At 43.1% G+C, this 25,544-nt stretch overlaps 7 protein-coding genes and 1 non-coding gene across 8 annotated transcripts; 3 read left to right on the top strand and 5 right to left on the bottom strand.

Moving 5' to 3' along the window:
* Positions 1–803: 803 nt before the first annotated feature.
* Positions 804–2,843, top strand: LOC108094222 (protein late bloomer). The gene is made up of 5 exons (XM_017194680.2): positions 804–1,041; positions 1,693–1,866; positions 1,927–2,082; positions 2,145–2,342; positions 2,672–2,843. The coding sequence occupies exons 1-5, from the start codon at positions 982–984 to the stop codon at positions 2,741–2,743; spliced, it is 660 nt and encodes a 219-aa protein (XP_017050169.1). The 5' UTR covers positions 804–981; the 3' UTR covers positions 2,744–2,843.
* Positions 2,523–3,775, bottom strand: LOC108094208 (protein late bloomer). The gene is made up of 4 exons (XM_017194664.1): positions 3,690–3,775; positions 3,459–3,632; positions 3,038–3,397; positions 2,523–2,976 (listed from the first exon to the last, which is right to left on the bottom strand). Exons 1-4 carry the CDS (start codon positions 3,747–3,749, stop codon positions 2,818–2,820), a joined length of 753 nt encoding a protein of 250 aa, XP_017050153.1. The 5' UTR covers positions 3,750–3,775; the 3' UTR covers positions 2,523–2,817.
* Positions 3,776–3,850: 75 nt separating this feature from the next.
* On the bottom strand, positions 3,851–8,370 carry LOC108094199 (polypeptide N-acetylgalactosaminyltransferase 3). The gene is made up of 6 exons (XM_017194653.2): positions 7,889–8,370; positions 7,520–7,620; positions 6,626–6,806; positions 6,400–6,566; positions 4,589–5,847; positions 3,851–4,532 (listed from the first exon to the last, which is right to left on the bottom strand). The coding sequence occupies exons 1-6, from the start codon at positions 8,020–8,022 to the stop codon at positions 4,371–4,373; spliced, it is 2,004 nt and encodes a 667-aa protein (XP_017050142.1). The 5' UTR covers positions 8,023–8,370; the 3' UTR covers positions 3,851–4,370.
* Positions 8,371–8,747: 377 nt separating this feature from the next.
* On the bottom strand, positions 8,748–9,954 carry LOC108094221 (protein late bloomer). Its single transcript, XM_017194679.2, has 5 exons — positions 9,866–9,954; positions 9,625–9,798; positions 9,409–9,561; positions 8,987–9,184; positions 8,748–8,925 (listed from the first exon to the last, which is right to left on the bottom strand). The coding sequence occupies exons 1-5, from the start codon at positions 9,923–9,925 to the stop codon at positions 8,851–8,853; spliced, it is 660 nt and encodes a 219-aa protein (XP_017050168.1). The 5' UTR covers positions 9,926–9,954; the 3' UTR covers positions 8,748–8,850.
* Positions 9,955–10,880: 926 nt separating this feature from the next.
* Positions 10,881–13,052, top strand: LOC108094228 (protein late bloomer). Its single transcript, XM_017194686.2, has 5 exons — positions 10,881–11,017; positions 11,595–11,762; positions 11,829–11,984; positions 12,651–12,833; positions 12,896–13,052. Exons 1-5 carry the CDS (start codon positions 10,958–10,960, stop codon positions 12,965–12,967), a joined length of 639 nt encoding a protein of 212 aa, XP_017050175.1. The 5' UTR covers positions 10,881–10,957; the 3' UTR covers positions 12,968–13,052.
* Positions 13,053–15,036: 1,984 nt separating this feature from the next.
* On the top strand, positions 15,037–18,445 carry LOC108094230 (dynein light chain Tctex-type protein 2B). The gene is made up of 3 exons (XM_017194689.1): positions 15,037–15,101; positions 17,831–18,163; positions 18,228–18,445. The coding sequence occupies exons 1-3, from the start codon at positions 15,085–15,087 to the stop codon at positions 18,391–18,393; spliced, it is 516 nt and encodes a 171-aa protein (XP_017050178.1). The 5' UTR covers positions 15,037–15,084; the 3' UTR covers positions 18,394–18,445.
* Positions 18,446–18,541: 96 nt separating this feature from the next.
* Positions 18,542–18,615, bottom strand: Trnat-agu. Its single transcript has one exon. It is a non-coding gene; the product is annotated as a tRNA-Thr (tRNA).
* A 4,896-nt stretch (positions 18,616–23,511) lies between these two features.
* Positions 23,512–24,515, bottom strand: LOC108094207. Its single transcript, XM_017194663.2, has 2 exons — positions 23,681–24,515; positions 23,512–23,623 (listed from the first exon to the last, which is right to left on the bottom strand). Exons 1-2 carry the CDS (start codon positions 24,382–24,384, stop codon positions 23,542–23,544), a joined length of 786 nt encoding a protein of 261 aa, XP_017050152.1. The 5' UTR covers positions 24,385–24,515; the 3' UTR covers positions 23,512–23,541.
* Positions 24,516–25,544: the final 1,029 nt, after the last annotated feature.

Here is a 25,544-nt window from a genome sequence, read left to right as displayed (position 1 = left end):
GAAATTCCGTCTATGTTTTATGAAAGAGAAGAAACTATTTTTGTATTTTAGGAAACAAATTCCAAGGGAATGATAAATTTTAATTAGGAACTAATAAAAAATATTGGTTAAAACTAATTAACACAAACATTTAGTTTGGCTGAGCTAGAAAAGTGATGTTTAAAATACTCAGCACAAAAGTTTTTTTCTTTTAGTAATTTCCAATTCACAATCATTGTTCAATTAATCCGTTCTCACATTTTTTGTATCATTTGATACTGAAGATTAAATCTTTATGAAAGAGAAGAAACTATTTTTGTATTTTAGAAAACAAATTCCAAGGGAATGATAAATTTTAATTAGGAACTAATAAAAAATCTTTGATAAAACTAACTAACACAAACATTTAGTTTGGCTGAGCTAGGAAAGCACAGAAGTTTTTTCTTTTTGAAATTTCCAATTCACAATCATTGTTCAATTAATCCGTTCTCACATTTTTTGTATCATTTGATACTGAAGATTACATCTTTATCGAAAGACCAAACGACAAATCGAATGAAGAAAAAACAAAAAACGAATATTATTTTTTTAAACATTTTTTTATTACTTTGAAAGTGGCGACCTAAAGAGGTTGATTTTTTGTTAGTGTAGGGCGGAAGAGGCGGGGTGCCGATGAGATCTGGTGAACGCCGGTCTCCTGAGTAACGACCGGCACACAAGACGGCGAAAGGGAGACCGCCGCGACTGACACGGATACGGACACGGACGGCCACTCGGCGGATTTGTAAACAGTTCGCAGCTTCTTTGCGCTCTTTTTTCGGGTTTCGCTTTATTTTGGCCCGATCCGACGGCACTAACGGTTCGGTCACCGCGACGCACAGTCGGTCGAGAGTGGAAAGCGGATTTTCCCGGGAAACGCGTCCGCTGCCTGGAGTCGCTGCTCGAACAAGTGTCGAATAAAATTAATAAAATATAGAAAATACTGCTTGCGCAAATCGCAAAATGCCCACAGTTCGCGTGTGCTTGCAATGGACCTCGGTTGTCTTCTGTACAATCACGCTGGTAAGGGGGTAATCGGGGAGTGCATAGGGTATTACTCATTCTTCACCTAAAAATTTCCATGGAGAATCTTGAGAAACACAAAGCAAAGGTCAACCGCTGATTGTCATTGTGCGTGGAACATTTCGGTGCAGCATATGCACTCCTTGAGTCACACACGGCGTATGAGTAATGGAAACACTAGCGCATGGAAATCTTTATTCGCATTCGCATTAAACTCGTCAACTGTCTGTCAAAGCAAGATCATTAAATGTCTTACATTCTTGTGTCATTTTTCTTTGTCGAATGTAAAATTTTTATGCTGACCGAGTACGAGAATATGGCCAATTTGGCAGCGAACAAATCCCAGTCCGAATTTCCATTTCTACCAGACAAGATGTCACTTGCTCCCCGTTCTCCCCTCTTTTGTTTTTGGCACAATCAAGGCGACAGCAACAATAAAGAAAGGAAGCTGTGTATGTGCCATTTAAAAGTAATTCAATTTATTTCTGCGCCACTCTTGCTTTTATTTTGGTTGTTTGGTCGTCTTACTGCCCGATGACGTCGCCCACGAGTCGAAAGTTTGTCTCTGAAGATTTTGTTTGCCCATTTCGTGGGCCATTAACAAACACTTAATGTGCGCAGGCATAATTCATACATTTAACATCGATCCAGATCGTTGGCATCCTGGCGGCCCTGGCCGGTGTCTATGAGCTGGAAACCTACGACGAGGGCTCCGCGGAGCATCTGGAGAAGTTTGTGCAACTGGGCATGGCCGGAGCCCTGATCCTCGCCGGACTCGTGGGCTGCCTGGGAGCCATCCTCGGTTCCATCAAGGTGATGGTGGTGGTGAGTAGTCGGCGCAGATGCTTTGTCGATTGATGGATCTACAAGTGCCGCACGTTGCAGAACCTGATTATTCTCCTGGTTCTGATCGGTTCGCACATCTGGAAATTGACGCACTACAACGAGAAAAAGCAGCTGGACGCCACCGAGGTGTATGTAATAGGGCTCTGGATGAAGGAGCTGGTCCAGCACGGCGCCATGCAGCACTTGCAGCAGGAGGTGGGTCCTTCGGATGTGCCCTCTCCTTCCGATCCTTTAACTCTTTTCCTGTCTCTTTCCAGTACGAATGCTGTGGCGACAAGGGCTACTCCGATTACACGAGTCTCAATATAAAGGTTCCCCGCAGCTGTTTCTACACCAAGGACGGAATCCACGCCCTGTATCCCTATGCCGAGGGATGCATGGCTGCCGTGAAGAGAGCCTACCTGCAGGTCTACCGATACGAGAAGTGGACTCACTGCGGACTAATTGGCTACGAGGTAGGAGATTGTTAAATAAATAGAGACGAAAAAGAATGATCGCAGCAGAGACTCTTATACAAAATTATTTTTATAAAGAAAGTTTGTCTAAGCTAAGACAAAATTGTAACCTGTTGACGACTTTAGTTAGCAACGTCTTCCATTACCAACCTGAGCATATAAAGTATAAGATTGTCCAGATGATTTGAAAAAATTTAAAAACCCATTCAACTTGTTACAAACATATGTTTTCTACTTTGCTACATTTGTGCTCACATGCGTATACATATGTGAAGCTTTCAAATTAAATGTAATCGCTGAAATGTAACACTTTCCCTCCTCCCTTGCAGGTCGTGGGCATCATCTTGGGCATCACCCTGTGCTGCCAGCTGACCAACAAGACTCGCCGGTACACCTACTGATCACCAGCGACATGAATAGATAAGCACTTGCCACTTGGATACACAATAAACCAGCCATTTGATAAGATCTAGCACTAAGCTTCGTTGAGTAGGTGGGTCCGCGAGGCGGTCACATGGTTGGAGCGCGGCTCCCGCCGAACACCTGGTGGCACCTGCCTTCGAGCAAGTCGCTGCTGCTGGCGCAACTTGAATAGCAGCACACTCAGCGCAGCAGTTTGCAGCAGTATAAAGATCTGCGGAGGAGGTGGAGAGTTATTCGAGAAACTTGCACCCAGCGCCAAGTCAACTGCCCACCTCAAGGCCAACGATGGCCCACATGAAGAGCTTATCGCGCTGCTGAATGTACCGCTGGCTGTGGCTGAGCGTCTCCAGGCAGCCGATCGGATAGATTTGCTGGGCGGTGTCATTGGCAGCGGCCTGATAACAGCTCGGCGGCACCAGCAGATGCAGGCGTCTGTAATCGTCGGCGCCGCTGTAGCCGCAGCAATGCTCCGAGGCCTCGTACTGGTGCATCACCTCCGGGTCTCGGTCCAGGCCGTGCCAGGCCAGCTCCAGCTGCTGCAGGGCGCCACCCGGGCGCCGATGGACAGGACTGTGGTAGTGGTGCAGCTGCAGGTACTCCGCGGCCAGGGCAATCAGTATGAACAGGGTGAACTGCGGGTGTGAATTAAGTGTTTTTGTGGATTTTGTTCGAAGGAGACCGTCGAGTGCTTACAATAAGATTGACGCACAGCAAATTGCAGACCATGCCGTAGCATCCGAACATCACGATCATGCAAATGGTGCCTCCCAGCACCAGGCTCTTTACGAAATACGTGTGCTCAGGGGTGTTGGGCTCCGCCACCTGCAGCCCCAATCCTGCTCCAGACATCACCGCAATGCCCAGCAGCTGAAAGTGCAAAGGTCAGTTACCATTCGTAAAACACAAATCAAGGTTCCAGCTTACCATGTAGAGCAGATTGGAGAGCAGGCCCGTGTACTTCAGTGTGTTATAGCAGCCGTTCATCGCGAGAGTACTGCAATCTGCGGCAGATGGGCCAAATTTAAAGCAACTGCATTGCGACCTTTCCCGGGGCCAGCGATAAGCAGCCACAGAAAGAGAACAGATTTCAGCAGCACTTTCTACATTCGGTTGCTTTATTCAAGTGTTATACAAAAGGTTTACTCGAAGGTAGTAAGTACTTAGTTTAGCTAAAATTGCCTAATAAGTGCTTAATAATTATGACGTAGACATAGCATTCAACAGTGCTATCTAGATCTATCGAGTCGCAATGCGCGGCGGGAGAAAAGCTCCCGGGCGCATCCGGTTAGTGTTTTTTAAAAACAATTCATGTGGGTCTGTATCGGTGTTCGGTTGATGGGTGAAGCCTGGTTCCACTCCCACATCTTCTATCATTTTGGATTCTTGATATTTTATTGCGGGAATTCTCAGAGTGGAACCAGGCTGTTAGACAGCTAGTCTGCAGGTGTTTGGTGTTTGTGTGCTTGTGGGTTGGTTACTTGTTTACATAAAAAAATCAACGAGTGAATTTCGTTAAACAATTTCAATAAATATCACAATGCGTTAAAGAGTTGCTGGCAGGGTTATTGGATATAATGTCCTGGCACCGTCATGGCATCCTCCACTCTAAATGCGCCACGGCAGTGGTATAAGGCCCCACTTCTGGGTGATGTCCTTGAAGTCGCACTCCATGCTGAGTACTACCTTCTCGACTTTCTGAAGGCGCGAGTTCGTGGCCGACTTGATGGTCAGGCACAGCTTTGTGTCCCTGTGGGAGATTTGTTGGGTCTGCAAGGGAGATAATAAACACAATAAAGAGATATTTGTGATTTAACACCACTTACGTCCATGTCGTAGGTCCACAACTGACTGGAGTCCGAAGCGCACTGCGCCAGAATTACGTTCGATGTGGTTGCGTTGCGATTCTTCAGCATCTTGATCACGCCCAGCTTCGGCTGGCGGTAGGTTAAACACACGTTGTCGTTGGTCATGATTTGGCCCTTCGGGGTGATTACGAACATGTCCATCGTTTTGGCGTGGGACGTGCAGTCGCCCACGGTGACCGGCGACAGCGCAGAGCGCGGAACGTCGTCTTTGAGCGGGCGCAGGCACTTGTCCCGCTCCAGGTCGATCAGGGCCAGCAGCTCCTCCGCCTTGCTGTCGATCTCCTCGAAGGCGCGTTTCCACTCCCGCGAGAGAGCTCGTCCTGGCAGGTTCTTCATGTGCTTGCTGTAGGCCTGGGCGCACTCCGTCTCACCGTCCAGCCAGATTATCTTCCCGAAGAAGCGGTCGGGGGCCGGGAAGAAGTGCTCCGGCCAGATGTTCTCCAGGTACCAGGAGAAGGGCTTGCACTGCAGCCTCTCCCTTAGCGCCAGGCGGTCCGTCACGTTAACCCTGTCCTTGGAGCCCAGCGTGAGTCCGGAAGTGTAGAGCATTACGAAGTACTGCCAATCGTCCATCCAGACCGTGGCTGCCCTGGCCAAATTGTCCGTGAGCACCTCGCTCATGCCGCCGGGAAACGTGTACGGCGTGCTGCTGCGGAACACGTGGCCCACGTGGGAGCAGGGACTGATCTCCACGCGACCGCCGCACTGCCAGATCCGGAAGGACATCTCCACGTTCTCGCCGCCCCAGACGAGCATGTTGCTGTCGTAGGACCCCATTTCGTAGAAGTACTTGCGGTCGATAGCGAACAGTCCGCCGGCCATTCCGGGCGTGGCTATCGGGGCAGTGGTGTCCTTGACGCTGCTCTCCGTTGTCTGGCGCTTGCGGTCCGAGGAGAACCACCGGAAGCTCAGCTGCCAGTTGAACGCGCCCCAGTGGTTCTCGAAGGTCTTCGTGTAGCTGAAGTTGTCGTCGGATATGATGTCGATTACCGGGCAGATGACCACCTTGCGCGACTCCTTGATGCGGGAGAGAAGTGGTTCCAGCCATCCCCGCGAGCATTCGCAGTGGGCGTCCAGGAAGGTCAGCACATCCCCGCGAGCGTTCTCGGCGCCCAAAAGTCTGGCAGGCACTAAGCCACTGCGCTTCTTCATCCGGAAGATTTTCGTGGGCACCGAAAGAACCTTTACGTAGCTCTCCAGTTGGCTCTTTAAGTAGCCTTTGGCAGAACAAAAATCAGTTTAAAAAGGGATAAGTTTAACGAAATAAATCTAATAAGCTTAAATTTAGATGGTCATGTTTATATGTTCGTCTAGCCATTTATTTCATTTCAGATTGCAGTTTTGTAGCTAATGTTTCTACTTTATCATTGCATTTCACAATGCGCTCAATTAATGTTTCTACAATACTTCGAGACTCGACATACCAATTTCACAACTCATAATGTGACTCATCTAAATTTCATATTGTACACAAAACTTGACGTCGAATTGCATTTTTCTATAAACTTTTAAATAACTAGAAGACTTAAGCTCAAAGTGATTTTTAAACTCTTTGTTTAACTTAAAAAAATAAAAATTCTTTTTTGATTCTTCTTGAAGAGAGCTGTACCATTTTGAGGGAAGGTTCTGGAGTAATATGAATCATTTGAATTGTACTGAGTCAAACATTTAATGGGTTTTTCAAGCAACTGTGAAATAAATTAGTTGCGCTTAGGGTAACATCGAATAAAAGAGATTTAATAACAAAATCTCTAACGTTGGTTACTCACTGCGATCGCTGGCATCGTCGACCAGGATAATTTCCTTGAGCAGGTGCCGAGGCGACCGGTTAATTACGCTGGTTATGGTGCGCAAAAGCACAGACCAGGCTTCGTTGTGGAATACGATTATCACCGACGTGCTAGGAAGATTGCTTATGTACTTCTTGTCGCGGCATCTGCGGGATAAAATTCAAATACATAAGTTAAGGATATTCCGAATCCGGACTCCACTTACTCTGCCGTTCGGTAGTCTTTGAGCGTACGGTTCAAAGGGATGCGATCGCTGGCCAGCAGATTGAAGCTGTTCAGCCGGAAGAAGCGCTGCATGCGAAAGCGGTCGCGCGGCGGCACCACAACAGGTCGCCCATCGGCACCTTCTCCATTGATGGGCTGGAACAGGTTGATGTTGTAATCGTCTGCAAGCGATTGGATATATAAATGCATTTCGACGTTGTGTCATTGGTGGGAAACTCCTCTCTGGGCTTTTTCCATCAAACATAATTAGGAAAGTTGCAACTTAGGCCCACTAATTTTATTAGCTTCGGGGTAAGGTAAATTGAAAGTACTTTTCGACTTCGAATTTTACTGTTCTGTTGTTAATTTGATTAATCAGACTATTTTCTTAATTTAGCTTAGCTATTAGGTCAATATAAATGGCTAATTAATTGTGAAAAACAATTTCTAGTGCAGCTTGGGTGAAGAGTATGTTTTATTATAAAACGCAAACAAGTTCTTTGTAATTGAGTTATTAAATCAATATGTACAATATTTAAAATATTTAAACATCTAAGTTAATGGTAATGAACCTTCAATTAAAACTATTATGGAGATCTGATCAAGTATAGTATTGTATTTTTTTAATATGCAAGTTAGTTGGTCAATTTCATTTTTATTATCTTGCAATACCTAGAATTGCCATTAAAAAAAAGCAAAAGCAATAGTACACCTCAAACACACCCAACAACGTTCAAATTTTTTCCAGAATCGCGCAAACATTGAGTGAAGAAAATGTAGTGAAGGTGGATAGGATATGTTAATATAAAACGTTTTATAAGAAGCTTAAGTAGTTTAGTAATATCAATTTGAAAACAGCTAACTAAGGGCGACCAAGTGGAACCATTTCACTCACCTGCAGTCATATTGCCGAAGATGTCTCCCTTGCCGATGTAGTGGGCCACGATGTTTTTGTGCGGCCAGAGGGAGCGGCGCTTGGGCGGCGGTTTCGGATGACTGTGCGGGAAATCAGCGCATAAAGCCAAGGCGAATAGTGATCCACAATAGCCAAATGACAATGGTATTAAACTTAGCATTTACAATGGGCCCCGAATCACGCGAAGCGATGGCAAAACAAACAAGAGACCCAAATCAAATGCAAAGTGCCCCGCAATCGAAACGCGGAGGCGGTTCGCTCGAGTGGAACTCTTGCATTTTGCAACTCGAGCCCCCAAGGAAGTTGGGCAATCGCAGTCCGCGCATCCTAATTTAGATAGCAACTCACCGCATCTCCGAATCCGAGCTCTGGATGCTGACCACATAGAGGTTAATGCTGATGGCGAACATGAAGAACGCGAAGAAGAGCAGGAAGAGGTAGAGCAGCCACAACTTCTTCAGCTGCTGGAAACGCAGACCCATGGCGAAGGCTTCTCGTTGCTAGTGCTTCTGGACAAAACAATCAAGTGTGAATGACCGATGCGATCGCCAGCTCTGTTTACTGCCAACTAATCAAGCCACTGTTGTTGTCCGACCGTTTTAGACACCGATGTCAATCCGGTAAAATTCAATCCGCCGACTCTGCGGAGCGTTCGCCGAAGAAATGCGGAGCTTCTGCTCCGGTGCCGCTTTAAATTCCGATTGGCGCAGGCTTATGAATGCATGGCGCTTGTTCGCCGGTCACTCGTTTACTCAGCAATTGTGCAAATACGGCCAAAACATTTCATTACACTGCTTTCACCAGCGTTTCAGCACTTTTGACAACAGTTCGCGGAACCAGCTGTGCGGAACTAGCAGAGCAGTGTTCTTAAGTTGGCTATTTTTTGTCCACAACTGCGTTTTTGTATAAATAAAGAGGCGTAAAATAATTAAGTTTTCAAAAATTTTTGGCTTATAACCCAGTACTGTGTTTATTGATTTTATGGAACACAATTGCCTGTTGTTTTTGTATTCTCAATTTTTGGCTAGTTTAAAGCTTAAAAGTTGGCAGCACTGCTTGGTGAAATCAGCTGTTTTGTCACAATTCCCCTAACTGTGGTGAAATAAAGTTATCGCCTGCACTGGAATCGATAAAAGGTGGGTTAAATATTTAAAATCTTAATTCGAAAAGCTGGCATAATGCATGGCATTATTGATCCATGTATTAATTATTTTTTAATTCATTTAATTTATTGAGTTTACAGATTTGGTAATATTTTAACTACATATATACATTCGTGCAGCTTTAAAAACTGTTGGAAGTTTACCCTTCTATCTGTAAAGACGACGGCGTTCCGCGTTCTGTAAGGTTATAGCCAGAAGGCCGGCAATAATAACTGTAAGCAGCTGCCGAATAATTTGCATATAAATTAGAGATTAAATAAGTTATAAATTAAGGTTTAGTTACCTCCACACCCACAACGGACCAATCGCTGATGCGCTCCCAGCGAGTTCCCTTGACGAAGGCTTTCGCCAGTTTCTGGTCACATCCAACTGTATAGAGATCCACTGCCTCCGTCGAATTCTGGCCAAGGTAGCAGCTTTGCGGAATTTTCAGCCCACTATCTATGTAGTTTGAGGGCCCCGTCTGGCCGCAGCAGTGGTACTGAAAACGATTCGGTTAATATTTGCGTAAACAGAGATAAAAGGTTTGCAAGTTGACTCAAACTTATAATTGATTAAATTAGTTCAATAAGTTATTTTTCTCTTGTGATTTTTAGGAAACACAGACTGCGTAGGAGCTGTTACCAATTGTAGTTATTGTGATATTTCCAATTCTTGAAACGTGTTTAAGGCGGACTTGGATACTTCTGTACCTCCGAAACTCACCTGGATCTCGTAGTAGGACATGCTGCTCTTTCGGTAGAGCTGTCCTTGCCAGGCGTCGTATATCGTCTCGTTGGCCAGCAGTTCGAAGTTAATGGGCTGCGCGAAAATCACGGTAATCTGTCCGACTATCAGGGCCAACATGATGGCAGCATACTTTCGGGCGAAGAAAGAACTTTTCAATATGATGATTACAATCTACGAAGCGCCAGTACTCACAATCCAGGTCATGCGGATGCTCTCCCTCAGGGCGGCAATGCACCCGAAAATGGTGCTGAAGAAGAGCAGGGCTCCCAGGACGATTCCCAGGATGCAGGGCACCCGGATGGCCATGCTGTGGCTGAAGGTGATCAAAGCATAGGAACACGCTGCGATGGTCAGTGCCGCCAGAACCTGCAGGTCAGAAAGAGCACTTTGAATTCGGGCACTATCAGTTGGGGATTTGACGATAACGACTCACGGAGCACAAAAAGTCAAAAACGAAGGACGACACCTTCAATGTCTTCGTGCCGCAACTCATTTTGCTATTTGTCAGCTGTCAGTTTCTGTTCGCGGTCGAAAATGTACTGAAAGGCGACTCCCAAACCCAAACCCAACCCCAAACATCGAGCGCCGTAGTCCATTGAGGCTTATAGTTATCAAAAAGCACCCGGCCATCGGACTGATAAGGTTTCTACCAAACAGCTGAACTCCCAGCTAGTAAAGCCAGTGAGAGAGAAGACTCATTGACTTGCCCAATTGTTGTATTTGATAAGCACTCGAGTACACAAATTCGCTCATATTTGTTTACCTCACCAAAACATTGAGTAAAAATATTAAAGGGTGTTTTAACAAACAATGCTAGAGTACAATTTTTACCTAAATGACCGAATGGAATATCATTAAAATGTAATGTTTAATACGCGTTTTTTTGCTTTGTGCTTACGAAGAGTGATTCATCCCGAGTGAAATACTATTTACTTTCTGATTAACATATTGTAGTGTCACTATCTCCCAAACAAAAAGGTCCACCCTAATGAGGCTACGCTCTGTGCAGTAAAGATAACTTTGTAGGAGAGAACCTTATTATCAGATATGGGTTAACTAGTCTGATATTTCATGGCCACTGTTTTTGTTTTCTTTAGATACCCACAGCATATTTAATTCGGTAGTGAGTCAAAATCCATTTTAGTTTAACTTCAATACATAATTACTAATTTTCGGAAAATGTCATTAATAATGATCGTTAACCACAGGAAAAGTGAAAAAAATAATTAAATTTGAAAATTGAACGTTTTAAATACTAACATAGATCATTTTAATCTTAAACAAATTTGTTTGCAGACTTCTTGAAGAATCATCCTAGCGTTTAAATTTGAAAAAATATTTTAAATGTGGATTTATTTCTTTCAGTGCTTTCTCACAGTCGACTGCAAACCCAGACGAAACTCATTCGACGATCGTGTTTGTTTAGCTTTTTAGTAAGGGAACAACAGTCTAGGAGCAAGCATCGGAATCAAAGTTACTAACTTACGTAAAAACAGAGCACGCGTCGATCGATTTCGTTTACGCCATGGGTTGGTCGCCGTTGATGATTAAATATCTAGCATTCCTTTTCAATTTTCTTTGTGCGGTGAGTGGTGATAAGCCCGAATAATATTGTTATTTCGGCCAATAAAAAAGTTATTGATTATCTTAGTGGATCCAAAAAAGCTTGGGTGACTGCTACTGTTTATTTTTAAAAAATTCAGCAGAACAGCTAAATTATCCATAATATGGTAAACTATTTGTTCCCCATTCAGTTAAAATGTTTGGGAAACTTTTCGTTTTTGGTTTCTTTAATTGTTAAGTCGTGTAGCAAAAAAAAATGATTCTCTTGTAAAGATTTAGAATTTTTTTTCGCCATATCAAATGGATACATTTTTTCACCGCCCAATTAGTGTAAATAGAGAAGTTAGCAAGTTTTTATTTATTTTTTTCTGTTCTCTTGTATAAAGGAAATATTTATGTGTTTAGGACCGCAATCACGCTACCAACCAACTCAATTAACCAACTTTATGAATCATTACAATTGTTATCTGCTAAAAATGCTTTGCTGAGAATGATTAATGGGAACAGGGATATGGGTGTATTTATAACTTTAACCGATGGGGGAGTAGTCATTCCTTTAATTTCATTACAATACTAAAGCATTTTAAAACGAACTTTAGGTGCTGGGAATCGCCACTGTTGTGATCAATGTGCTGGCGATTCAGGAGATAGCTTCAAAGGACCAACTAATTCTTTGCATATACATTGCCGTCGGATCCATCGTATTCTTGTTGTCTTTCTTCGGCTGTTTTGGGGCCATCAAGGATAGCATTTGTGTTACCTGGTCGGTGAGTATTGGTTTGTCAAAGTTATTAAATCCTTATTTAATTATTTATTTATTATTCCTTTTTAAGTATGCCATCTGTATGCTGGTTATGCTGATCATCTCGATAGTCCTGCTGTTCGTTTTCCGCATGCACTTCGATGATGCCTACTCCCTCACTAAACTAAAGCAGACTTTTGCCCAGCAGACTAATAATTACGATGCCATGGCGGACTACCAAACTCAAGTAAGTAAACCTACGCGAACTTAAAGATATTTTATTGTAAGACGCCTACAAATAAAAAACCTTATAAAACTTAAACGCAACTGCCTATATGGGCTTAAGTAAGGTAAACATTGTTTTAGTTTTTTATCTATTGTTCTTTTCGTAAGAGACTTGTTGGATTTCAAATTAATTTCTATGTGTCTAATTTTTAAGAAAAGATAAAATGTACACTTATGTATGTGGTTCTTTTAAAAAACAACAGTTTGTTTGCGGCTCGTGACATTGTCGACATGTATTTTTTACAATAAGTCATTCAGATTCTGTCCTTATTAAGTATATTTTTTATTATTTTAATCAGTTTAAAATCTTTTTTATTAATCCGCATAAACTAATATACATATTTCGTTTCTTTATAAAAACGATTTAATATTCTAAACATACATACAACCTCGTCATACATACCTACTCTTATAATATTGTTAATTTTTATGTAGTTTTATTTCATGTAGTTAGATTTCATAATCAGCAAAAATCTGATTAGGGTTAAATATTTTTCTTTATTACGTTTCAAACTCAAATTATATTATAAATTATAATTAAACTAATAAAGGGGAGTATATTTCTTCTAATAAAATGATTCCATTTATTTAGAATTTTGGAAATAACTATTTTGCTATGTGATTCCAGTTTCAATGCTGTGGCATCAACAAACTAAAGGATTACGGCGACGCCTCTATAAACGTGCCTAGTAGCTGTTACGACAAAAATGAGGTTCCCTACAAGGACGGCTGTCTGTCCAAAATGGAAAACCTACACGAGGAGGTTCTGAAGGGTCCCAAGATGGTTGGCTGGATGCTGATGGTCATCGAGGTGAGAATGTACATTCTGTTTGATAACTTATTCCTTCATGTTGTTGTTTTTATATGTAATAGATCGGGGCGTTTACTTTCACCACTATTTTGGGAGTGACCCTCAGAAACGAACAGCGCCGCGCTGCATACTGAAATATCTGACTGTTTTAACGTACCTTTAAGTTAAATTATTTTTATTTATTTTTAATAAAAATAATAAATATTTTCAATCTGCTTATGTAATTGTTATTTACTTAAGGGGTGGGGTAAGGTTTTAACAATTTTTTTTTTCGATTTTTTTTTTACTTTTTTTCTAAGAGAGCAATATGTCGAAAATATTGCGTAAAAAGTTACAGCGTTTTAAACGACCGAATTTGGCCGTATTTTAACGTATAAAAATACTTTAAATCGATTTTCCCGAAAACGTTATTTTGAAAGTCGGTGAACATCAGAACTCAAAATCTACTTAACCGGTCCTTTTCAAATTTTTAACACCAATTCTCCACATAAATACGCAGATAATCAGGAAGAGTTTTTTTTTATATTTTTTGAGCTAAAATCGCACTTTTTACGTTTAAGTGCTCCCAAAAATAGACAAAAAAAAAAATAAAAAAAAACTCTTCCTGATTACCTCGGGAAATTCATTATCTTTACAACGAATATCACCTTTATTGTAAGATGATCCTTTAACGCCCTATGATGTTCACCGCAAAACAACTTTTTCTTAAGGCGCCTCGGAAGATTAACAACCACAGGCTTAATTCTAAATATTTTTTAATAATTTTTTTTTTAATACTCTTCAAAAGTTGAACAATAACATGTAATTAAGCTCAATAAAATAAACTTACTCTTTTCGCCGCAAAGAAAATCAAATATAGCCCTTTTTTGGCCTTTAAAAACTTACAGCCATTTTAATAAAATTGTTTTCTCGGTTCAAGGGTTATTAAAGAACTCCATATTTTGAAAATCATGCTCGTGGGATTAAAAGCAACGATTTTATAATTATTTTTTCCATTAAATATATATATATATATTTTGGTCTTTCCTATGACAGATATATGCTAGAGTTATCCGATTTTGATCAAATTTAATCTGAACTTCAAGAGTCGTTAGAAAACGCCATCTGAAAGAAATTAAGTCGATCTGATCAAAAACAACAGCGTGAGAATTTAATATTTCATTCTTTCGTATGGGAGCTATCCGATATGGTCGGCCGATCCGGGCCGTTCCGACTTATATACTGCGTGCAATAACTACACAACTTTTGGAAAAGTTTCAGCAAGATAGCTTTAAAACTGAGAGACTAGTTTGAAGAGAAACGGACAGACGGACAGACAGACAGACGGACAGACGGAGAGACGGACAGACGGACAGACAGACAGACGGACAGACAGACAGACAGACGGACAGACGTACAGACGGATTTCGATTCAGATCGTAATGCTGATCAAGAAAATATATACTTTTTGGGGTCTGAGGTGTCGCCTTCACTGCGTTGCTTCAGACTGAAATTATAATACCTATTTGCTCTGCAAGGGTATAATTATTTTATGTTTTTACGAGCTAAAGCATTCCCTTTCTGTGCTTTTCAGTTCCTTTTCTTTTTTAGTCAATTGGTTCTTTTATTTAAATAACAAATTGAGTTGAAAAGTCGAAATAAAGAAACAATAGTTCCATCGCTCTTCGCCTTCGTTTTCGTTCTCTCTGTGTATCCTGCCACCTATCTCACACCTCACGCCTTCTACATATTTAGAAGCTACTTGGCTTGCATGCGGGCGTTGACAGTTGGCAACCTGCAATTTTAATTGCCAAACTGTCTGGCGGCGTCAGGCGATGTGAGTGCGAATTTATAGATGTGCCCTCACCGGATTGCGAATTACTCAAAATAAACACAATTTAGAATACATTGGCACACATTTGCCGAGTTCCCCGGCCCGAAAATTGCCGCTGAGTTGTCCCTAGACATGCTAACTCAAAACAAATCGCAGCCGAGCGGAGCTAACGAGTGACATGAGGACTCCCTATTCTCCACCTTTTGGGGCGTGGGCCAATCACCATCACACAATACACCTTGTTGGCGCACTCAGCCAACCCTTTCGGCTTTCACCTTTCTCCTTTCATCAGGCGCCGCGGCTCTTGCGCTTTTATGCTTCGGAGTCGCCCGGCTCGGAGGCTCCAGCCAGTTTCATTTGTGAGTTTCGTTCGTGCAGTTTCGCCCAGAATATTTATCCCCATCAGCCGAGTGGAGCATAAGTTGAGGCGCCGCTGCCATGAGTCGCATGCAAGCGTGAGTCTATGCAAATTTATCGGGTCGCGTGCACTCAGGTGCTAATGAGTTCGAACCCGATCGCGGTGTCACCTCCACCCTCCGCCACCCCCTTGATTTCCCACCAATTTGCGGGGAGGACGGCGGTACAAATTGCTTAATTTGTTCAACCATTCTTTAATTTTCGCCCACGCACAGTTTTCCCAGTTCCATTCCTTTGACGTGAGTCGGGAAAACTTTGTGTTAGGAAATTAGGAACCGGTAACCTGGTTACTGGTTCGCGATTCGTGCTGCGTCCTCGTTTCGGCGGTTAGAAGGATGCGTGCTGTGAAATCCTGGCCTAATCCGAAGTGGATTGGTGTGCACATCGATGATAAATAACCGAGTTAAATGCAAATTCCAATAATAGGGAAATTTGTATTAATCTGAAATTAATCACTGTCTGATGTGGTCTGATAAATTGAGTGGCTCCGTATAATTCCTATTATGTGGATTAGTTTGATGGATTAATTAGATAAACTTAGGCATTCGCATTTTATTGGAGTTCTAATTGGAGTAGAGCACCCATAAATTATTTACATTGGTTTTAAATTTCAAGGACTGCAGGAGCAGGAAAAATATGTCAAAATTTCTAAGGCTTCTGATTGACTGATTAAGATGTATGCTTGGTTGTGCTGAAATTAAAGTATTTAACGTATTGAGTATGCGAGTGTAATATGTTTATTAGAAGTATTTGCTCCATAATCCTATTGCTGCTTTTAGTATCCCTATAAAAGTATAAATTTGTAAAGCTATAATTCAAATTTTGTACTATTAATATCTCAAAATAAAAGCACAGAAAACTAAAAAAATTTTAAATTTATATTATTAACCTGAAACAGAGAAGTCAAATTATTTCCTAATAACTACGTAAACTTAACTGGAAAATTAAAACAAAAAATATTAAATGGGGTTTCCTTTTGTAGCTTCACACTTAACATAATAAAAATAAAAAAGAGACAGTTGTTGATATTTTTATTTGATTTCTTCCGTTTTCAGTTAAGAAAACCACCCATGTGCTAAATCATTGTAAGACTAAATAAAGTTAAACAAATCTAAATCTTACCTAAACTTTGAACAACAGCACTGTATTTCAACCCAACATTAATTTTGTAAACATAAAAATCAACGATCTGAGGTCCTCTGATTGCTTCTAGGACAAAAGGTTTTGCGATGGCGAGTACATAATGAAAATGTAGCGCCAGAAAATGCCGCATTGGTCCAACCATTGCACACTGCAGTTCCTATTTGTGTGCCCTGTGCCGTTGGAGCTGTTGTGTTGGCAATAACGACGACTGCCATGCCCTACCCCAAATGCTCCGCGGCGGAATGCTCAGTTCTTCTCCATTTCCCGGCCACTTGTATCGCCCATTTGAAAACAATGAGGAGTCGTCAACTCCGCGCTTCATGCACGTGACTTGACAGTTATTTCAATTTAATAACTTCATATACACGGGGGGCCATACAGATGCACGCCGGCAGATTAGATTCGGGGCGCCAACGCGAAGTTCGCATACGCTGCCTTCGGGGGAAACTTTTGCGATAAAAGTAATCAAGGTGCTCGAAAGTTCGCGCCCAAGTCGAAGACACTCACCTGGCCGCGAAGACCGCGCTCAGGTGTCGCAGGGCAGCCGATCAAAAGCCATCAACTTCAGGGGAATCGCGTGCCGCCGAGGCCCAAGTAATTCCACGGCCCACTCGTCCATATGGCAACACTTGGGCTCCGCCGAATGTGTATCCTGCCGAGTGGCTGGTGGCGATGACACCCACGTCTCCGCCGCCATCCGGCGGATTGCAATTGGAGCGTCCCGGCAGTGGATTTATGATAAGCGGCACGCAAGCCGGAAGGCCGCAGCTGAACTTAAGTCGGCGCTGGCAGCGATGGCAGCGTGAGGTATCCACAGGATACGCCACGCCAGTCATGTGGTGGCCATGCCATCCCTAGGCTTCGTTGGAGAGCGGGCCTAAACCAACAAAGCTCGACAGAACTTTTGGCGATGTGTGGATACGGATACCCCATGATTGCCAAAGGAGGGCCAAAGCAGGCCTCCCTAATAGGCAGGACTCGTGTCGGCATGTCGCTCCTGTCAGTGTGCAGATAGCAGTGCTCGGTGTTTGTTTTCCCGCTGCCGGCTGGCGGAGGTTACAGGACCACCATGACCAGCTGGACAACCATGAAAACGCGGTTCGAGTTCTGACCCATCTAAAACTTATTTGTTTTTTGGTTTTGTGATTTTCTGTATTTCACAAGCACACTTTGTCAAAGGGATTATTGCAGAATATTAGATGTGCCTCAATCATACTGTGCCATTTAAAGAAGTCTCATGGCTAGAAATACAAGCTGCAAAAATAATAATGTTGTGGAGTCGGCCACTTGACCGAATTATTTATGTGCTTATTTGAAAATGAAACAAGTTTTTTCCCCTATCCGATAGAATATTAACGAAATGTATGTTAACCCAAACTTATTCTGTAAAGTCGTAACTAAATGTAGTTTTTAGAGTTCTCGAGAAATAGCTCTTCACGGATAGTATATATTCGCGACACTATATGGTTGTTATCGTTCAAAGATAACATTTATTCATAATATGAATACTGCTAGATGATTTCGGATTATACAGATCTTGGATTTGGTTAAACTTTTCTCAAAGTCTACGATTCGATTAGCTGTTACTGATTAGATTGAATCATAACTTGATTGCCATTCGCAGGATAACCGCATCCGTGCGGACCACCAACCGCATGAACGCCCTGCTCTCGGAATCGATGTTGAGCAGGCGGCGGGCCGCCCAAAATCCGGAGGGCGAGGCGACCGCCGGCGAGGGCGGAGGAGAGCCGCGGAAGGAGAAGCCCAAGAACGACTGGAAGTTCTTCCACACCAACTTCAATATGGAACGTGCCCAGAAGATCATCGAAGATTGCATCGAGGAGCGGCTGCTGTGGGATCGCTTCAGCCGCAATTACGACTCTTGGCGGGCTCTGCAGCTGGTCGAAGGTCTGGCGGCCGAGATACGCGACCGGGTCAAGAAGCTGAACCACAGGCGGTAAGTGGCGCACCGCCTCCCAGACATGCAATCACTTAGCCCAGAGGAACTTCTGAATTCGCAGCCACCGCATCGTCTGCCTGCTGTCGATCGTGGAGAAACAGAACCAGGGAGTCTACCAGCGGATGGTCCATCTGATGGACGAGAAGCGGGACAACTTCACCCAGCTGGTCTTCGAAAGACCCACATACTTCATGATCGTGGTTCTGTATCTGGTCTATAAGGATTAGGTGCAAATCGTCGAGCGCCGCACTTTCTGTTTCTTGTTGACTACTGTTAGGTCTAGTTAAGATTTAGCTCTGAAATATGCATTAGGTTTTAAATAAAGGTAAAAAAAAATATTCAAAAAATATGGACGTCCTTCGTCCTCTACTTGTTAGGCCCCGGCGAGATTCGAACTCACGATCTCCTGTTTACTAGACAGGCGCTTTAACCAACTAAGCCACGGCGCCGCTGTGTCATGGGCCGTAAAAGTAACTTATTTAACGGAAAGTACTGCCCCCTTCGTTTTTGGGGACAAATTAATTTGGAAATCGTTATTTGTTCAGTTGTTTCAACTCTAAGATAATAAATAAGAGATATGAACGTCTTTCTTGGGAACTCATCAAAAAGCTCAGAAACGGAATTCGAATTATGTCTAACGGTAAGGAAAGAGCTTTCAAAGCTTGTTTTATTCCGGTTCTTGAAGAGTGAAACCCGTAATATTTAAAAAGCTTTTGGAGGAGTTAGCTTTGACTAAAACCATTCCGAACAAAAAGGGAGCTAGCTTCGGCGAGCCGAAGCTCATATACCCTTGACGTCATCAAATATGTCGAACAGAATACATAAAGGCTATGGCGAATTTTCTCTTAATTTTACATATATTCGACGATTCATATCACGTTCATATCACAGCTATATAATATAGTATTTTAATGAAATTAAATTCCAAAAATCAGGGTTTCCTAATGAAAGACAACGCTGATATAATTTTATTTCCGTCAATTCTATAAAGATTTTTCGATCTTTCCTATGGTAGCTATGTATATGATAGGGGAAATGTGGGGGTTGTGGGCATAGTTTTGTTTTTGGCTTATAATTACCGAACTAGTGCATATTATTTGGACATATGGGTATCTGTGTAAAGCTAGAGACCTAAGCTAACTAAATTTGAAGAAACATACTTGATTTTGTCATGCGAAAAAATTTCATATGGACTTTTGTAAAATCGTAATTTTCAGCTACAATTTTTTTTTGGGGGGGTTGTGGGCACCCTGGGAAAAATGCTGCAAATGGAATAATATGGAAAAAAAGCGCAACCAATATCAACAAAATGACAATTTATTTATTTCAAAGACTACATAGGCGTTATTCATCGTCGGAAACACAATTTTGACATGTATAATGACTGCCCCGCATGTCCACACATTTCGGATGAAAAGCTCGATCGCAGATGTCACAATTGATGGAGTTGGCTGCGGTCCTTTTCCAAGACCCTAAGATTTCTACAAGAATGTTATAGAGGGTTCCAAACAAATTTTGAAAACAATTTTACAAGAAATTGTAGGTAATAAAAAAATTTGCCAAAAAAAAAACGGGTGCCCACAACCCACCCAATTTTGGTGCCCACAACCAACTTTCGCAGACATTTTAAGAAGTAATTAAAAAATGTGTTTGCATAAATTTTTTGGTTCAAATCGATATTGTTCCATTTAGTATAATGCTTTGACTAAATAAAAATGCATTACACTTACCTTTTTAATCGATTCACTTTAATTGATACACTATTGAAAATCTTTGAATAAAGTTTCACCAACTTTTCCAAGCACAAAAAAAACCAATTCGTTCATTTCAAAAAGAAAACGCGTTCGTTTACTTTGATATTTGGCATAAATCATACATATTGCTTGCGAATGACATTACCAACAAAAGTCAATCTTCATTTTGTGAAAATATACGTAGGGGTGCCCACAACCGACCCATGCCCACAACCCCCACTTCTCCCCTATATAAGTAACAAAGTATTGGCAGATCTTGGATTATTTAAAAAAAGTATATTTACGTAATTTACAAGGCTTATACATATGTTGCAAAGCAATGGAATCTAGCTCCGGTAATTCGAATCTTTTATATCTTAAATGCAATTTCCAAAATCCTTGTTCACATATTTTTCATTTTTTGTTTAATATTACGAATTTATGTTATCTATGCCAGTGGCGTAACCGCCAGAAAAACTTGTGTTCGGTGACACAAATGATGTCAGCCTAGAGATTAAGCGGAGAGTCACACTTGCCAACAGGTGTTACTTTGGGCTCAGTAGGCATTTCAACAGTAGAGCTCTCTCTCGACAGGCAAAAATAACACTCAACAAGACGCTCATCCTTCCAGTACTCTTATATGGTGCGGAGTGCTGGACAGTGGTGCAATCCGATGCAGCCGCTCTTGGAGTGTTCGAGAGAAAGATTCTCCGCAAAATCTTTGGTCCGATTTGCGTTGGCGATGCCTATCGCATTAGATGGAATCACGAGCTGTATGAGCTGTACGGGGATGTTGAAGTAGTCAGTCGAGTTAAAATTCACAGACTCCGCTGGCTGGGTCACATCGCCCGTATGGAAGAAGACGCTCCGGCCCGTAAGGTGTTTGATGCGGCAATTGTCGGGAAACGAAGGAGAGGACGACCCCGGATGCGTTGGCAAGACCAGGTGATGGAAGCCCTACATCGTCTACATCGCGCCCAGGACAGGGATGCGTGGAGGCATGTTGTGCAACAGGCTGTGACCCGTCAAGGGTTGGGATGGCCATTTATTAAGTAATAGTTGTAAATGATGTAACCTACAAAACAAGACTAAGATCTTTCAAATGTGTGCATTAGAAAAAAAGTTACAGACCTTTGAAGTTGAAACTATGAACTCGTGTTACAGTTTTGCTCGTCAGTATAGTTGCCTTAGAAAAGATCGATGTCATGTCTAGATCGGTTGAGATGGTGATGCTTAACCAGAATATATTTTCTTTATGGGGTCTGAGATGTCTCCTTGACTGCGATGCAAACATCTGACTGAAATTATAATACCTTCGAGAGTTTGGCCGAGGGAAAAGGTCCTTGCAAAAGTTAAATGCGCAAAATTTAAGGAAAACTCTTTTCGCCCAGCGTAGTGTACGGATAAATGCATAAACAAATGTTGAGCCATGTGCACAGATACTCAGCTACTTATGCTGATAGATACTTATGCTGGGCATACCCATACTCGTATGTATTTGTATTCATGCGGCTGCTGGGCTAGCGAAAAAAGTTTTTGTGGCGCAGAACTAGTTATGTAATCTATGCCATATTTATCTACAACTTGTGCCGTATCGTTCGTCGAGACGACAAAAGTATTTATAAGTAGACGTATCTGCCAGCTATTTAAATACCCGGCAGGCATGTTTGTCTTTTTGCGGTTGGGCTGGAGAAATATGCAAATGCAGCCGCTGTGGCCAAATGGAAATTATTTGTACTTTGCGGTTGGCTCGCACACACTGCGAAGAGCAGAGCAAACTTGGGCACTCGAATTGTATCTTTGCAATTGCTGGGGAGCAGCCCGAAGGCAACTGGCTGTTCCTCCTTTTTTTGGCCGGCATCGGCTTATTAGCAAGCCGGCGAGCGTTAGTTCTTTTTGTTCTCCGCAACTCGGGCCTGTCAAAGAGTTCAGTGGAGCAGCAAGAGCACGAAGGCAAACCGCTGGCGATTGTTAAGCATCCGAGGTTCCGTTAGAACCGAATGTCATTCCGGTGCCAGGGGTCATGTGAATGGAATTGTGTGGAAATTGGGGGAAAATTGCTGATCGATCGCCGAGTATCTGCATCTTCCCTGCGGATTGCCACAATAAATCACCTCGCAAACTTTTCTTGCCTTCCTAAGCCCATTAGAACTGAATGTCCCAGCTCAAAGCAACAGTTTAGCTGGACACGCACACAAAACTGGCAACTGGCAAGCGTTTACCAAACTAATTGGCCGAACTTAGCTGCTCATCAAATTGCCGCATCACTTTACGCAGATTTTTATCGCGCCGACCCAGCTCCATTCTCGGGAAGAAGGGCTCTGGCGGCCCGAGGGGAGTCCCACTCACTACCACTGCGATTGGGGCAGAAAAATCTAATGCGTTTCCTGTGTTTCAGCCTTGTAACAGCCAGCAGTCCGATATCTGTGTCCTGCTGCCGGTGTCTGTATCTGTGTATCTACATGTTTCCATCTCTATTTGCGCACTCTACCCCAGTGGGTATGTCCATATGGGAAGCTAACATGAAAAGTAATATTATAGATATCACTCAGGTAATATTTTGTAAATTTTACATAATATTAAAAATTTTATGAGATAACTCAACCTGTTAGTTGACTATTAAAAGGTAAACAGAAAGTTACAATAAGTGTTGATATTAGGATTAGGTAATAACTAAACCTGGCCCCCAAATCTGTTTAACTATTTGATTATTACATAACTATTGCATTTGCCTTTTCGTCCATAAAGTTGTTTTTATAGATTGCCTTTACTTCATTGCTTACTTTATAAATTGCTAATATATTGTCAGAAATAAATATGTTTTTAGTTTATTAAGCATTTAGCTAATTGGGCGAAGCAGCTGCTGGTATCAGAGTATAAAAAGTTCGTTGTTTATTTGGCAATAGCACCCAGCTCCTAACCGCTTGTAACCTTGCAATTTGGCATTGGCATTAGCACATGACTCCAATAAATTCGTTTTCGTTTTCGCTTTCCCCAGTCCCCCTCCACCCCTCCCCCATTCATCCCGGCGTTATCTGGCATCTCACCCAGCCCGGGACCGATGTCGATGATCCGGGCATCCAGCCCCCATCGACCAACTCCTCGTGAAATGCGCAGCAATTGAGTTTTTACGCATTTCGAAACCTCCGAAAAGGACGTGGGGACAGGAGCAGGAATACCAACCGGAGCTGGAGCTGGAGCTGGTGCAGGATAAGGATTTCAGCCTTGCCTGCTGGCCTTCCGCCCGAGGCAGTCAGCTTAGCTGCTTTCAGTGTGTGGTGCGGATCTTGCCGCTTTCCAGCGGGGAGGGGAAAGACAAATCTGCTTTTGTTTTTATCTGATGCCGTTTCGTATTTAGCCATCTTATCCTGGTGGGAAAGCGAGCACATTCGGCTGACGTCGAAGGGCGGATTAGGCAACCGGAAAGTCCATGATAGCCTGGCTTTAATGATGGCCGCGACGTTTTTCGTTCGAGCTGAAATTTGTAATTATTATTGGCCACAACGGGGCCATTAGGACCGCGTCGAACCCCAATAACCCTAATTGGGCGACATTTCCCAGGCAATTAGGAACAGAGGGCCCCCGAAAATAAAATGTAAATTAAAGCAATAATTGCTGAAACTTGGCGAACTGAGGCCCAATTTACTCTTCGAAGGAAGCAAGCGAGATGTTCGGGGTCTCCGCATTAGAGGGGGAAACGCCGTCAAACGGTCCACGGGTAAAGCTGAAATGGAGTTAGGTAAACATTTCATATTGAAGGGGAGATGTGATTTCCACTCACTTGATGCTCAGTTGGCGGCCGAAGAACTGGAAGTCGCTGACCATCGCCTCGAAGAGATTGTGCAGGCCGAGGCGCAGGAGCGATAAATCCGCGCGGATCTGATGCCTGATGGTCTTGTGGCACTTCAACGGCACCACGGACTTTCGGGCATTGTCCGCGTGCTGGACAGATTTCTCCGTTTGTCTCCGGTAGGTGACACCGTCCACTTTGTGGGTCTTGTGGTGCTCCCATCGCTCGATGCACAGCCCGAATTGGTCCTTGACCCGCAACTTGAAGTCCACGAACCTATCAAGAAACCGCTTCACCTGCGTGATCTTAGAACGGAGCAGGCAGCTCCAATCCTCGAGGGTCTTGAGCTCTTTGCGCGTCTCCTCCAGGTGCTTGGTTTCCTCTTTGAGTCGACACATAAGCTGGCATTTCTGGAGGCGCAGCCTCTCCAGCATCTGACCCTCGGGAGTCCTGTGTGAGAAGTCCTCCTTTTCGACTTCCTCCTCAAATGCGTTCCTTTCCGGGACTACGATCTTATTTCGCAGTAGAATCAGCCGTTGCTTCATCTCCTCCAGCTCCTCGTAGGCGACGTCCAGGTCGGTCACTTCCTCCAAGTCACTGGGATCCCTCCCACTGGACACCAGTTCACTCTCCTCCTCCAAGTCCAATTTTTGCAGACCTGGAGCTCGACATTCTGCAATGTTCCAAGTGCACATGGCGGAGCAACGCGAGATTTAATAAAACTGGGAACTCAAATTCAAAACTCTTTTGTGTATGTTTAAGCTGTGGATCGAAATTATTTTAAAGAAAATCTGGTGACATTTAACTAGAATAATAATGAATGTGTAGTGTGACCTCAAGTAAAAGTTTATATAAGAAGGAAATAACCAACTCCCAGTGACCTTTCAAACCCTTCAACCCCTAACCACCACAAAAACTATTCTTCCTAAGATTAACCAGTTTCGGTTTAATTTGATATGACCCCGACAGCAAGTGCTTGGATCGTTAAATCAAAGTTTAACTGATTTCCTTCCTGCTGCTCCTGCTGCCAGTTTAATTGAGTTAAACGAATCCGTTGGCCCCTCGTTTCGCTTTCAATTAAATAAACAACTTTTCAGCGGCTGGCAAAGCGTTCTCCTCTCTCGTCTTTCGGCGTTGTTATGGCATTTTAACCCCTAATTTATTAATGACTGCCGGCATTCATCACAGCAAAAAGTTCATATTTCAAAAACTGCCGCAGAAAGGGTTGGAAATTATTGGGCGGCATTTGATTAATGACACTTGCCATCCTCCGCTGTCAGGGAATTTGGAACTTGGGTCCCCGGCTTTTGGGGGATGATGCTGATGCCTCCACGGCTCCAAAGTGTTTCAACAAAATATTTGCCAAGTTTCACTTTTCGTCGAGTCCTGTCACGTGCAATCTGCAGCCGGGCCAACAACTGGGATGCCAAAGTCAAGTCTGGGCTTATCCACAACAATGTCCTGCCCTCTGGGATGTTTCTGCATAGCGTTGCGCATTGTGACATGCCAGATGAATTTGTCCGAACATGTGTTCAGCTCCTGGTGCAGCTGTTCCAGGACCCGGCCCCCGGAATTTCCCCCTCCGCTCCTTGGGGCGGTGGATCTGATACAGATAAATTTAATTTCCTCCGCTCTGTTTGCCGTCGCAGGATGGCAGCCATCGAACTTGCATGCCAACACGAATTTTGATTTTCTTACTCCATGTACGGCTTTCCATATCCAAAACTCCACCCTCTCCCCCGAAAACAGTCCCCCGTGTGCTCCACATTTCTTGGGGATCTGGGCTGCCAGGGGTTATTGGCATTATAATCACGTAGCTCGGGCTGCTGTTATTTCATTCCGGAAATAGGTTTAT

Source organism: Drosophila ficusphila, unplaced genomic scaffold (assembly GCF_018152265.1).
Source record: "Drosophila ficusphila isolate 14025-0441.05 unplaced genomic scaffold, ASM1815226v1 contig_414, whole genome shotgun sequence".
In the NCBI taxonomy this organism is placed as follows: Eukaryota; Metazoa; Arthropoda; class Insecta; order Diptera; family Drosophilidae; genus Drosophila; species Drosophila ficusphila.
Note: the sequence above shows the minus strand (reverse complement) of the source record. Positions and strands in the feature narration are given on the sequence as shown.